The 13914-nt window shown below is 46.4% G+C and overlaps 2 protein-coding genes across 2 annotated transcripts in view; one reads left to right on the forward strand and one right to left on the reverse strand.

The window, feature by feature from the left end:
• Positions 1-2838, forward strand: part of KLHDC4 (kelch domain containing 4) — a 28025-nt gene extending 25187 nt beyond the window's left edge. Inside the window, exons 11-12 of the mRNA XM_084812817.1 lie at positions 635-769; positions 1783-2838. Of these exons, the coding sequence (XP_084668943.1) occupies positions 635-769; positions 1783-1958 (311 nt within the window). The 3' untranslated portion in view covers positions 1959-2838. The remainder of the gene's footprint in view (positions 1-634; positions 770-1782) is intronic.
• Positions 2839-7734: 4896 nt separating this feature from the next.
• The window catches only part of JPH3 (junctophilin 3), a 94737-nt gene continuing 88557 nt past the window's right edge, over positions 7735-13914 (reverse strand). Inside the window, exon 5 of the mRNA XM_084812816.1 lies at positions 7735-9607. Within this exon, the coding sequence (XP_084668942.1) occupies positions 9527-9607 (81 nt within the window). The 3' untranslated portion in view covers positions 7735-9526. The remainder of the gene's footprint in view (positions 9608-13914) is intronic.

Here is a 13914-nt window from a genome sequence, read left to right on the forward strand (position 1 = left end):
AGAGGCGGGATGAGTTGTATAATACTTCTGATTGGTTAATAACTGCCACATAGCAAAACAATGCGCTTCAGTTGTCAGTGCGATAAGCAGTTCTTACTGTTCTGGTTTTATCTAGCTTTTCAGGTGGCATTGAAACTTGGGGCTTGGAATTTTTCCCCTTTACCCCAACACTTCCTTTCACCCAGACACTTAGTCTGCTTGCTTTTGTTTACCGTACTTTGGTACATGCAAGGTTAGTGAAGTGTGGGGTCAGAGCAAACGTGGCCCTGATTAATGGCTCGTGGAATTTTCTTCCAGATGTCGTTGGATTCCCTCTGTGAATAGCTGAGGCCAGAATTGCACCATCCATCTGTCCATTCTCCCCACAAACACACACACACACACACACACACTTCTTTGACCTGTTTCCTTGATGGACACAACAGACAGGGATCAAAACTACAAAGGCTAAAATCTGAGCCACCGAGCGTCAGTGCTTAATTTCTAAAATGGAAGAGAATGGAGTGCAAGCCCTGGTAGAACACCTTCGCTGAAATCCCAGGCATAAAAAAAAAAAATTGTTGTTGCTGCTGAAATGGAAACGGTTAATTTTGTATTTCCTTTTTATATCTGTGTTCTTTAATGGCTGTGACAGAAACTCAGGAATGGCTTGAAGAATCTGAGTCTGATGAAGAGGGAGATGTGGACGTAGAAGGTGCTGAGGGAGGAGAGGAGGAGGAGGAGGAAGATGAAGACGACGACTCTGGCAACGCTGAGAGTGAAGATGAAGGTAGGTGCAAATAAAAAATACTGGACAAGAGCACCTGTATCTTCAGGTGTGCTGGAAAGGAGAAGCTTTCATGCCTGTCCAGCTTTGCTCTCTTAATGTTGGGTCTGAGGTAACCACCTTGGAGTTTTGTGAAGTGGATTTTGGAAATGAATTGCACAGTTCAGACTGTGTCCATAAAAGGCTGCATTGAGGAAGTGAGGGTTCTTTGGTGATTTGGGAAAAAAAGAAAAACCACATAGGATGTTGCAGGCTGCTTAAAGAAAGGGTTGTTTGTCTCTTTCAAACCCATTTTACAAATGCTGTATTCAAAGCAGATTGCTAGACATTGAGAAAACGTGGGCCTGAGGTCATGACTGTAAACCTGTATACAGTTACCTAGAGGTAAGTCCCATTTAACACAGTGGGGCTTCCTTCTGAGTAGACATTCACAGGATTGGGCTGCAAATGACTCCACCGTGGCTGCAGTATAGGTGTCTGGAATCTAAAGGTAGGGGTCAATGGGTTGTGTCCATTGTTAGTCCTACTTAAAGTAGACCCACTGGAATGAATAGGACTAAAGTTGGATACAGCCCAATACTTTGAGTTAGGTTTTTCCTGCCCCCTTGCCACTCAAATAGTAAAGCAAGAAGGAAGTTTTTTGGATCAGGGCTGAGGTTCACGGGGAGGTCGGCTCTGTACCATGTCAGATTCAGAACTTCAGAGGCAGGAAACTCCTTTCTCCAGGGTATGGAGTTAACCAAATTCACGCTGCATTCCCTGCCTAGCCCCTATAACTAAATAAACTTGTGTTTAGGTATATATTGGCAAAAAAGGTGAATTATTTTGCAAAACGTGCACAAATATTTCTGCTGCCATTCGTGTGCTAGGTGCCAGGCAGAACATAGTATGCCTTCAGTGGGGTGGCATCTTTTCTGTCTTGAGAACTACACCTGGAAGGGGAAGTGACCCTCCTTGCTTGACTGCTCCTTGACATCTTGCTTCCTCTCCCTTTCTGTCTCTTCGTCACACCATAGAAGAGGAAGAACATCCTGCCGTACAGCACGAAGAGAAGTACACAGACTACCTCTCCAGGACAGAGCAGTACTGGGTGAAATTGGCCTGCCAGAACATGGGCCCTGGTGCCAAAGAGAAGAAGACCTTGAAAGTGGGACACGCTATGGCAAAGGCCTTCTATGAAGGGTCTGCCTAGACAGATCTTTCCTGCCTCTAAGGATGAGAGTTGGAGTGATGGATTTACTTAGTGACGTGGGCTGGAGCCACTGTGTCGCCCCAAACCCAACTGGACACCTCCATGTAGTACTCCTTTTCCTGCTTTGCACAGTGGGTTTTAGGTGCCTGATTCACCAAATGGTTCATTTGTGTCTATCTCCATTCAAGAGAGCCAATCTACACACACACACACATCAAATCTCATGATACAGTTTTTCTGGACTCAAGGCCAGGGCATCCAATGTTTGAATGCTTCCCCCATGGCAGGCTAACTTGCTCCTCAGTGTGCTAGCCTTCTATGTGCAGGGAGATTCCCCTCCACCCCTCCGCCGGTCCTGCGGGGGATTGGGGGGAGGGTGTTCAAACATGTAATTCCCCATCTTCAGTCTGAATGGTACAGTTCAGGAGAAGGTGTAGCACCTGGTTTTCTGCATGTTTTAGAGTTGGCTGGAGGGCAGAAGAACACGGTTATGCCGTAGAGTAGGCGACCTCTGGTCCCACTGTCCTGGATCCGCTTCCTCCCTCTCTTGCTGACTGTGATCGGTCACCAGTGCTTCAGGAGTGGAAGAAACATTTCCTGTTGATGTTATGAATGTACACTTGTAGGTGCAGGGATGCTAGGAACCACCCAAGAGGAGGAAAAATGTTAGGGGCTTTGCGGGAGTGGGGGGACTTCGAGAGAGTTGGTAGATTTGGGGGGAAATGGATTTAAGGCTTGGTTATTCTTGTTGGAAGCTGTTTTGAGTTTGTATGAGAATATCAGGCTGCTTCGCTTTCCCACTCCAGTCATCAGACCGGGAACCAGGACTCACCATTTCAAATGATTTTATAAATAAACGTTCTTTTGTTTGTTAGGAGGCTTTCTGTTTTTAATGAGCTGTTTCACTGATGGGGAAATTTGGAGCCCGGTTGTGGTGAGGTTGCATCTTGCTATGCATCTGTGAGGCCAACATGCAGCCATTTGCCCTGCTTACAGAGCCTTTTCATGCTGGCTTTATCCTAGTGCTGTGCAGAATCCTGCCCCCTATCTTCGGGAATTTCTCTCTCCCTGCAAAAGAGGCATTGTTTTTCCTCCCTTTTTGCAGGGACGGGGAAAATTTTGAAGAATTTTCTCCTTGGGCAGCGGGACAGGGTTTCCACATACCTTTTTAAGTTTGGGAGGTGGCTGAAGGATCTTGCTTTTCTTTTCTTTTTAACTTGAACAACACCCCCAGCACAAGACTCTTTGCAGAAAGGCTTCTCCAGCCCACCAGCACATCTTGAACTCCCATGAGGCCATGTGACCTCGCCTTCTCCTACAGGCATTCAGGAACACCTCCCAGGCTGCAGAAGCTTTGTAGAGTCCCGGAATGTTGCAAACAAGAAGAAATGGGTTTTGGGGAGCTTTAGAAAAAAACTTTTATCTTGTTTGCTCTGTGTGGCTGCAAGGAAGAAGATATTTTTTTCTAAAGCTCTAAACGCCTCATTTGCTCTTGCTTTGCAGAGCTTCTGCAGTCCCAGAGCCCTTCCCAAATGCCTATAGGAGAGGGTAAGGTCATGTGGTCTCCTGGGAGTTCAGAAAGACCTGCTGGAATGGAGAAGCTTCTCTCTAAAGAGTCCTGAGCAGCTGCAAGTGCAGTAAAAAAAAGAGAGAAGATCCTTAGCCACCACCTACACTTAAAAAGGCAAGCGGAAATCCTGTCCTTTAACCCAAGGAGAAAGTTACTCGAAATTCTCACCTCCTCGGCCCCCTTCGGCAGAGTTTTTGCCCCCCTCCCCTGGCCGAAAATGGAAGAATCGAAATGCTTGGCACAGCCCTACTTTAGCTGTACGTACCAAATGGTGTACTGAATGTTTCCCAAGAGCAGAAATGAATGCTTAACAACTGTGGCTGCAGAACTGAAGAAGGGAGATTTCGGAAGAGGGGTGGGGAACCTACACTCTCTTGGTCAAGATTTTAAGAAAGCACCCAGCATTCAAAGAACAGTGAGTGGAGAGGGGGAAGGGAGAGGTTTCACTGTTTTAAAACAGCAGAGAGACTTGGCAGACCACCACCACTGCCCAGTTAAGAACTCTAGTTAAGGTCCCATGAACATGCAAAACAGCATCTGTCAGAAAACCGGTCCATCTAGCACAGTATGGTTCTTCTCGGTATTGCTGATGCTCTATGAGGCCGCCAAGGGAACATAGGAAGCTACCTTATCAGTCCACTGGCCCATCTAGCCCAGCATTGTCAGACACTGACTGGCAATGGCTCCCCAGGGCTTCGGCAGGATGCCCTCCCAGCCCCACCTGCAAATGTTGGGGATCGAACCTGGGACCTTTGGCATGCAAAGTAGGTGCTCTCCCCACTGAGCTATGGCCCCTCCCCTGTCCACGCCCGCCCCCAAATCCCTGGTACATGAGGTCACTTTAAGCCATTGAACCTAGGATGTTCTGCATACAAAGCAGATGTTTTCATTCCGTGTTTGTGTTTTCTTTTAAAGCAAGCATAGGGAACCTGTGACCCTCTAGGTAATGAACTCCAAACTCCCATCAGCAGTCGGAGATGATGGGAATTGTAGTCCAACAGCATCTTTAAAGGTACATGGCTCTGGCTCTGTGCCCAATGCAGCCTGGAGAATGACAGCCGCTAATCCACTCCATCATTCTACCCACTTTTGAGTATCTTTTGGTGCTGCTGCTTTAAAGTCTATGGCAGAATCCCTGGTGGCTTAGCAACCCCTTCCCTCCACTCCCTCCAATTTTCTTTTTTACCCTCAAACTGCCTCAGTAATGCACAAGTTCTCTCCTGCTGTTGGAATCTCTTATGGTTTGAATTTTTGAAATTGAAGGGCTTATGTCCATGCAACTTTGCATAAGAATGGGGGTATATGTGTCCACTCATCTGGCTGGCTGGGCCTTTCTGCCCCGCTGCTTCCTCTGCCCGGTCTCCCCAGTGTTTCCCAGCCTCTTTCAAATCCAGAGTGACAGCATTAGCAAGAGGAAAAAACTGGCTACCATGTTTACCTGACTTTGGAGGAGGAGAAGTGGAGCTACTCAACTCAGTGGATGCAAGATAAATGCTAGGATGGTTATTTAGCCCCACCAGCAGAAGTAGATTCAGGCACAGCTGTGAGGTCAGGTCTCAAATGCTGCCTTACTGGCCTTGTGGGAAACAAAATGAACTATGTGGCCAGGAAAATGGATCAATGGTCTTTTAAACACACTTTGGCTGTTCCCCGCATACGTCTACATACGAGTCTGAAATTTGAAAAAGCACACACCTGTGTAGGGGGAAATGGTGTTAAGACAGGAGAATAGAGACTGTACTGTTTGGGAAAGAGAGGCTAATGACTTGCTTGTATCTTCGGATGAATGTTGTAAGACTATTTTTGGCCGTTGAAGAGAGACGGAGAAGGGCAGAGGCGGAGATAAATAGCTCAATCCGCAGCAAAGAATCAAACAGTCAGTAGTTTTTATCGCATTGTTCTGGAACCCCATTCAAGGGAGCCCTTGGAAAGCTTTCCGTCCCTGCTGCCTCTCAAGATGTGCTTGTCCTCTGAATCTGCACATAACTAGCAATATCTGGATCATCCACTCCGCTCCTGAGCACATGCAGGATGCACTTTCCTCACTGCAAGACTAGGACTGCTTCGTCCCTTCATCTACATCACCTGATTGACAGCTGCATGTGTGAATAGGCTCTTTTGGCAAGCCTTGCATAGGAAGCAACAGGAGGAAGTGGGAAAGTTCTGTCATGCGTTCACATCCCATCACCAGCTGTTGACTATGCATGTGTGAACTAGTCCTACAGGACAGGGTTCTGGGGACACAGGATGAGGCTCCTTAGCAGACTGCACCGTGAGTGCCTCCTCTGTTGTCTTCAGTTAACCACTCGAGATGATGATGCATTCTGTTCATGCTGTAACTGACCCGGTGGGGGGTGGGGAAGTCATGGGAGAGGTGCCCAGTTCACATGTTCATCCAGTGCAGGGATTTGAAGAATGATGCACTGCTGATCCACAATCCAAACCCTAGAAAAAGGGTGGGCAGCTGCGGGAGGTGCAAGGGCCATTTTTGCCCCAGACACATGTACCCAATTCTGCAGGGCACCCCCCGCCCTTTTTTAAAATTGGTTTTGGCTAAAATTTGTCAGCAAACCACTCCTTATTGCTCTGTAGTGCTAAAAGGCTTACATTTAGCTTGTTTGCAATCTAAATTTGATCCTTTTAGTGCTCTGTAATGGCTAGGGACTGCTAAAATGGTCAAATTTAGCTTGCAAACAAGCTACTTTTAACCCTTTTAGTGCTCCATAGCACTAAAGTACCCTTTTTGGTAAAAACAAAATTAGCTGCTGCTGAACGGGGGCGGGCTACATATTGCCTCCTCCTGCCTTAGAACAACGAAGAGTCTTGTGGCACCTTAAAGACTGATTTATTATAGCCTAAGCTTTCGAGTTGACTTATGGGGAGGCACCATCGCTCACTGGTAAAACATCTGCTTTGCATGCACAAAGTCGCAGGTTCAATCCCTGGCATCTCCAAGTAAGGCTGGAAAAGCTCCTGACTGAAACTGGAGGGCCATGGCTGCCAGTCAGTGTCAGCAATACTGGGCTAGATGGCCCAATGACCTGACTCAGCATAAGGCAGCTTCCTACGTTCATCAGATGCCTTAAGCGCCATTTGTGAAGTGTGATGCATGAATGTAATTACACTTCAGGCATCTAATGTAATTACATGATGTAATTCATCAGACGCATCCTCAGTTGGCAGAAAATGTGTGCACGTTGTGCATGTATATTATAGAGGGGGGAAATGTAAACAGTTGTGTGTGCGCGCGTATACATAAACATACTTGTATATATAATTAAATCTGCTGAGGATAGCTAACTTCACAGGGGTGGGGAACCTCTTTCAGCCTGAAGGCCAAATTCAGTTTTAGGGAAGCTCGTGGCGGGGGGGGGGGGGGGACGGGACGACACATTCCAGTGGTGGATGGGGGCAAAGGCAAAAATACCAGCATGCTTAGCTTCAAGCTGTTACTGCCAGCAACTATGCTGTAGGAGAGACATTTCAACCTTTTAGAATGGAGTAGAAATTGCACAAAAGCTGGGAAAACACCGAACAGTCGGTGGCTGGGGAAAAGGAAGCTTGGCCAACTGGGGAATCCTGAAGGGCTGGACTGGGAGCCCAAGTGGGCCCCTGGTCCTGAAATTCCCCACCCGTTTTAAGGTGCCACAAGGCTCTTAGGCTGTGTTAGCAGAAAGCAACCCACACAGCTACTCCTCTGGATGTTGATCCAGTCCCTACTGTTTCTGCATGGCTGAGCCATAACATTGAACCAAGTGAGGGAGGACAAGACCGACACACCCCAAAATACAAATTGCCAACACAATTGCACCCTGAAAGAGAAGAGGGTTGTTGCTTTGCGGATGTCCTGGTGGTGGTGTGACAGAAAAACTTTAACTGTTAGTCATGCACCAGTGTGAAGAAGCTAGTTGTGAAACCACTGCTACTTGATAACGGAAACCAAATTTTGGGGAGGTACGTAGGTGTATCTGAATAGTGGCCCCTGTTTTGTATGTAGCTATGGCCTCGTTCTCCAAAACAGAAGATGAGATGGTAGACAGCGGCTAGACTATATCACAGACCATGGCTGAACTATACCACTTTTGACTGCAGGTGAAGGCTTACAAGAAAGCATATTTTCCTGTACAAAAAAAGTGTCCTGAACATACAAAAATAGCATGTCAGGGAAAAGGTGAGGCAAAAATCCAACCTTGGATGCCAGATTTCGATGATAGGATTTTTATTTTATTGTATGGAGGAGCATTCAATCAGGTGGACCCCCTCCTGTTGTCTGAAATGGTACAGTCCAGGCACAGGGTGACCACCTCAGCTGCTGCTGCTGAGCACTAGGCCCAGGTCTCCTATCTTCTGTCTGTACTGTTAGTGCCAGCTCCTGGTTTTGGAGGACCCCTGGGCAAGACACCCCCAGAGAAACCCAGAGGAAAGAACAAAAGAAGCACAAGGCAGGCATCTTACAAAGATGTTTTGAACCATACCAAAATTAAGTGATACATAGAGGAGGGAAAAAACAAACAAAATAGAAAAAGAGCATTACATACTCGGAGGCTGCCGTTGTCGATGATGTTTTTTGTTTTGTACAGGGATATGTCAGAAGCTGGAATATACATCCTGCAGACAAAGTGCAAAAATATTACATGCTCAGAGGCCAAGCATGACATCTGGAAATGGCCCATGGCAAGATGGAACAGGAACCCCCGCCACACTCCATTCCTCACCTGCGGGAGAGGGGAGCTGCCCTCCCCCATGCCTCTCAGGGATGGTCCTCAAGCAAACCTTCCAACGAACAACACATCCTGGGGAGAGTGAGCCCAACAGCCAGGTGTGGCTGTGATTCATGATGGGAGAAGGCAAGCGAGAGTGCTTCCCCTTTAACATCACCCTGTTCCAGGCAAAGTAGGAGAATGTAACAGGTTGGCCCTAGTGAAGTTTGGAGTCTGGTTGATGAAATAAATTTCCAGGAGAACTTTGGTCATCTTTACAAAACTCTTATTGAACCAAGTTTTTTAACACATGCCAGAAATGTTGGGTGTGAAAACATTAGTAAGCAGTGGGCAAGAATTGTAACTTTCCGGAATCGTACAGACAGGATTTTACCTGAGCCAAGACATACCTTTTCGTTTCTGTGGCTTTATATATGTAATTTTGGTAAATGCTGTATTGTTATCTGGAAAAATTAAGTTTTAAATCATTGTTTCGGATGGGACACTCAAAGGAGCTATCTGGCATTCAAGGCCACTAACCTGGAGGGAACGACCGGCACGCGGGCGCGTACGACTTTTCTTCTAGTGGTTGCTTTCTAAACTTTCTTAGGGTGAATTTTGCTCCTGGAAAAGTAACATGTCTTTACCAGTATTAACTGATTTGGGTTTTCTCTTTTTGGATGGGGTGGAAAAGGGACTGGTTAACATCACCTTCACAACAAAACCGATTTAGGTGTCTCCCCTCAACTTCCCAGTTCATGCTGACACCGGAGTTAGGACTTTATCAAGTGATAAGCGCATTGCTTGAAAACCTCACTGACCTGAGACAGCCATTTTACACAAATGAGCTGTCCTGAGGCAGCCACACATGTGAATTTTCTCTATGATTCAGCCAAAAGAGGACCTTCCCACCCAGGATCACATGGTTCACATGAACCAACTTCCCATCATGCATGAAGATTAATCACTCGGAGGAGCCCTTCTCATCCTGACTGGTGCTGGGAGGACGGGAGTGCTGTTACCATTCTGCCATGCCACTCAGCGTAAGTGTTATACAAGCAAAGAATTTTGGCTAAAATCCGAAAACATTACCCAGGAAAAAAAGGCAAACTGTGAGTGATACTCGATCTTTTGTTGTTCTTCTGTGAAAAGACTTGGAAGTTGTCACAGGACAGTTCAAAGAGACCGCATCTTTCCCCTTTTTTGTTTTTGTCGTTTGTCGTTTGCTTCATTATCCCCCATCCGTACACCTTTTCAATTATTAATCTGTTAATTTTTGCAAACAAGACAGTCTCGACTTAGATGAAAAAGTTAATAAACAAAATGGCGACTCCAATGTTTAACAAGATCACCATAACTACCAAGATGGGAGCTGAACCCTGCAGGAGAAAAAGAAGAAAGGGATTATCGAGTGGCATCAAAAGGCCATGTTGGCCTGAGCGGTTGAGGGGTGGAAGGGGTGGTGGAGGAGCCCTATCAGGTGCGTTCCAGTATCTAGCGATGCCAATGTAGTTCCACAGGAATGGATGGCTCCCAAGCCCTACAGACGGGGCCTGTTCCCATGATCCTTTGAAGCTGTGGTAGCCCTTATTTTTTGGCCAGCCCCTGCTGAGCATCAGTTTGAACGTTGGGGGCTGAGCTGGTCATGCGACTGCCAACAACACAGACCTAAAGTGGCACTGACCCACTCATAATGTCCCACCAAAACCTCCACTTTACAAGCAGTTGCAATCAAGCTAATGTGTGACAAGTTCAACGTACGCTTCTGCCTTTCCTGTGACTTTCACACCGTCTGTATCCATACCAGGGGTGCAGAAACTCAGGGCTGGGGTCCCAATCTGACCATCTGGTGTTCCCCAGACAGACCCTCCCCCTGGCCTCTCCCCATTTCTCCTGACCACCAATCATTTGGTGGTCTTCCAGCTTTTGTGCAGTTCCCCCCGCCCTTCTAAAAGACTGAAATGCCTCTCCTGAGGCTTAGTTCCTGGCAGTAAGAGCTTGAAGCTAAAATAGGCTGGTATTTTTGGCCCCGCCCTGTTTTGCTTTCAGCTCCACCCACCACTGGAATGCGGCCCCCGAGAGCTTGTCTGAAATTGCATCCAGCCCTCAGGCTGAAACAGGTTTGACACCTTCATTCTACAGTCTCCCTGCCGGCTTAAAGCCAAGGAGACAAATATATGCTGGGGTGTAAATGGCTCCTATTAGCCAGATGGAAGTCCCAGGATTGTGTGGTGTTTATCCCCTCCGTCCTCAAGAGTGCCACTTTAATCCCACACCAAGCCTGTTGTTTTTCAATGCTCATTTCCCCACGTGCCACAAATTGTGGTACAGGTCAGCCCACCAACTGCATGTGGCTGGGTGACATCCAGGCCATTTAAATGCTCCCACTTCTCTACGAAACGTTGTCATGAGTAAAGGTCATTTGGGCAGCCAGAATATGCCCAAATGTCTCTTGCAATGGCAAGAGACACATCTCACAGTGCCAAACTAAGCCCAGAGCTTTGACACGGGATGCAGGATCTCAGCCAAATCCAGCCAACCTGGGGTCCCAATCCAGACCTCTGGGGTTCCCCAGGTGGCCACGCACCTTCCCCTGGCCCCACTTGATCTCACGGGGCTTAGTGGCTGAAGGGATTATTACAGGTTGGGTGCTGTTTATTTCGTGTTTTTATTGCTAGCTGTGCTTTTAATTGATTTGTTTCTATGTTTTCATCAACATTCTCTACTTATCTGTATCTCAACCATTGTGATCATGCAGACACTATGTCTTCACCATCAAGTAAGCCCATTTTGTTTTGATATCCTAGCTTCTCCCACGCACCCCTCCTCGCAAGCCACCTGATTTTTGTAACATCTTGGCTGATGAAGAGAGCTGGAAATCTCAGAAGTGTGCATATTTTTGGTGACCTTTTGATCTGGCCTAATCAACGTATTACACTAATACAGATTTTGGCATTTTTTATGGCCTACATGGCTACCTTTGCTTCTTGTGTGACTTCGAGAATACTGAATTCAGCTGTTCAATAGAGGGGCCCTACACTGGAGGAAGAGGGTTTTATACCACCAGAAGCTGGGACTTTATTCTCTGAGGGTTCCTCCCCTCCAACTACCAGGAAAACCTAACTTATTTGGCTTTTATCATCTTTTTCTTTTACCTAGTACAGCATCTAAAATCATCTCCACCTTTGTTCATATGAAGACTAACTAGATTCTCTCTGTTTTCCTCTGATAAAGGAGCTTGTGTGCTTTCCCCAAGAAGGAGACATTTCTGAGAAACAGCTGGGTTTTATATTTTCAAAAATGGGGATCAGACTTTTCTGCCTTTCTTGCTTCAGGTGAGACCTGCTAGAGCACCCTTTCCCAACTTCAAGCCATCCAGATGTTTGGGATGACAGCTTCCAGGATTACTGATAATTGGGCCATGCAGACATCATGACTTCAACATCAAGCAATCCTCCCCCGACCCCGCCACCCCATTCTCTCCCCGCACCTGTAACATCTTTCCTGATGACGAGATCTGGTAATCTTGCACATTTTTATGACTGTTTCCTTTGGCCTAATCAAGGTATGAAGCTACTATGAATTTTGGAATTATTACTGTTAGCCGCCTTAAGCGTTGTTTTGGGGCAGAAAGGCAGGATATAATGTTAAGAAGGAAATAATAACTAGTTGGGAGCTGCCTGTGGGCCAAATTCTGAGCCAAGTCTTTTAGCTCTCAAAATGGCAGGATTGTTCCAGTGGCTCTTGGTCTCATCAACAAAAAGAAGATCCTTATTGCCTCTTCTAGGTGCCATCACACAGGGTGTGTGTGTGTGTGTGTGTACATAACACATTACAAAAAATCCTTGCCTTGTCCTGCAGAGGTATTTAAGAAATGTATTGGGGGGGCGGGGGGGGGGGGAGCTGACATCCTTCTCCTCTGGATACCAAAGAGAGATTCGATGCCTGCATTGCAAAGAAAGGAAAGGTCTTGGAGGAGGACTCTTATCTTCAAAACATGGGAAAGGCCTTTGGTGTTGCATAGCAACAAGGTGAAAGAAAGAAATGGAGCGGCTTCACAGGACCCCCCCCACACACACACCGTGCAATACATGGCAGCCAGGTAGTTGCTTTTGGCAGGTTCATACAGATCCCTTTCAAGGCCAATCTACAAAACATTTAAGCAAGCTTGCTTGAATGTAATCTAATTTCTGTGGCTTAAAATCCAGGGCACTTACTCAAGTGGGTGCATTCAAAATATGCTTCCTTGATTGAGAGGTGCATCTAACAAAATATGACTGATGTTCATAATTTGTTTCCCCACCACCACACTGCCGCCAGTTTTATAGGAGCAGAGATGTTCAAACATGCAAGTGAGAATTAGCTGATCCCTGCAATCCTTTCTCGGGGGAATATCTTTTCAGATGTATGTATAGGAAACAACTCTGCATTTAGAGAAAGATTTGGACACAGATTAAAACAACAATGGAAGTTTAAGATCCTTTTAATTTCCTGCGTGCATTTTGGCTGGATTGTCAATAGATTAGCAACCTAGGTCATTTGGGGGGAAACACACTGCAGCTTGTGCAAAATGTGGCAGCCAGAATAATAACAAGGAACAGAAGGTCTGAACGTATAGCACCAATATTGGCTCACTTGCACCACTGCCTGTATGTTTCTGAGCCCAATTCAAGGTGCTCGATTTGACCTATAAAGTCTTACATGGCTCAGGACTGCAATACCTGACGGAGGGCCTCTCCCAGCATGAACCGACCCATACACTATGCTCTGCATCTAAGGCCCTCCTTCAGGTGCTTCCTCCAAGGGAGGCTCAGAAGGTGGCAACAAGGAAAGGGACTTCTCAGGGGTGGCCCCCAATTATAGATTACTTTCCCCAGGAAGGCCCACCTGGTGCCAACATTGTTATCTTTTTGGCGCGAAGTTAAGACTTTCCTTAGCTCTCAGGCATTTGGCAGCATATGATAAGGCTTTTAATCTGGTCCTGGGATTTCTTATCGCTGATCCTTTCTTTGTTTATTTATTAAATTTCTATACCTCCCAATAGCCAAAGCTCTCTGGGCGGTTCACAAAAATTAAAACCACAAATAAAATATAAAAGTTTAAAACTACAGTATAAAAATACAACCAGAATAAAACCTAGCAGCAATACAGAGATGTAAAGTAAAATAACAGATTTAAAACAGCAAAGCTAAAAGACTAGAACACTAAAATCCTGGAAAAATAAAAAGGTCTTCACCTGGCGCTGGAATGAGGACAATGTAGGTGCCAGGCAAACCTCTCTAGGGAGCTCATTCCACAGCTGCGGTGCTATTTGCGTTGCCCTTATTTTCGCCGTAGTCTACGTAAATGTTTACGTAGACTACCCGTGCCCACATAAGGAACGCAAATGGCGGCGCCCATGGGCACTGCCATTTGAGTACGTGCTTTTTTTTCCCCCGAAGTCAGCCGTGATAGGCTACGTAAAGATTTACGTAGCCTATCACGGCTGACTTTGAAAATCTAGCCGTGATAGGCTACATAAATCGTTACGTAGCCTATCACTTTTTTTCTTTTTTTTTTAACAATTAACAATTTACTTTTTTATTTCGCGGCCGGGGAGACAGGGCACTCCCCCCGGCCAGAATTTCAGCGGGGAGGGATGGGGCGCCTCCCCCCCAGCCTGAATTTCGGCCGGGAGGGGCAGGGC

The sequence above is a fragment of the Heloderma suspectum genome, chromosome 8 (assembly GCF_057233095.1).
Source record: "Heloderma suspectum isolate Gila_16-S chromosome 8, 16-S_ref, whole genome shotgun sequence".
NCBI classification, from domain to species: Eukaryota; Metazoa; Chordata; class Lepidosauria; order Squamata; family Helodermatidae; genus Heloderma; species Heloderma suspectum.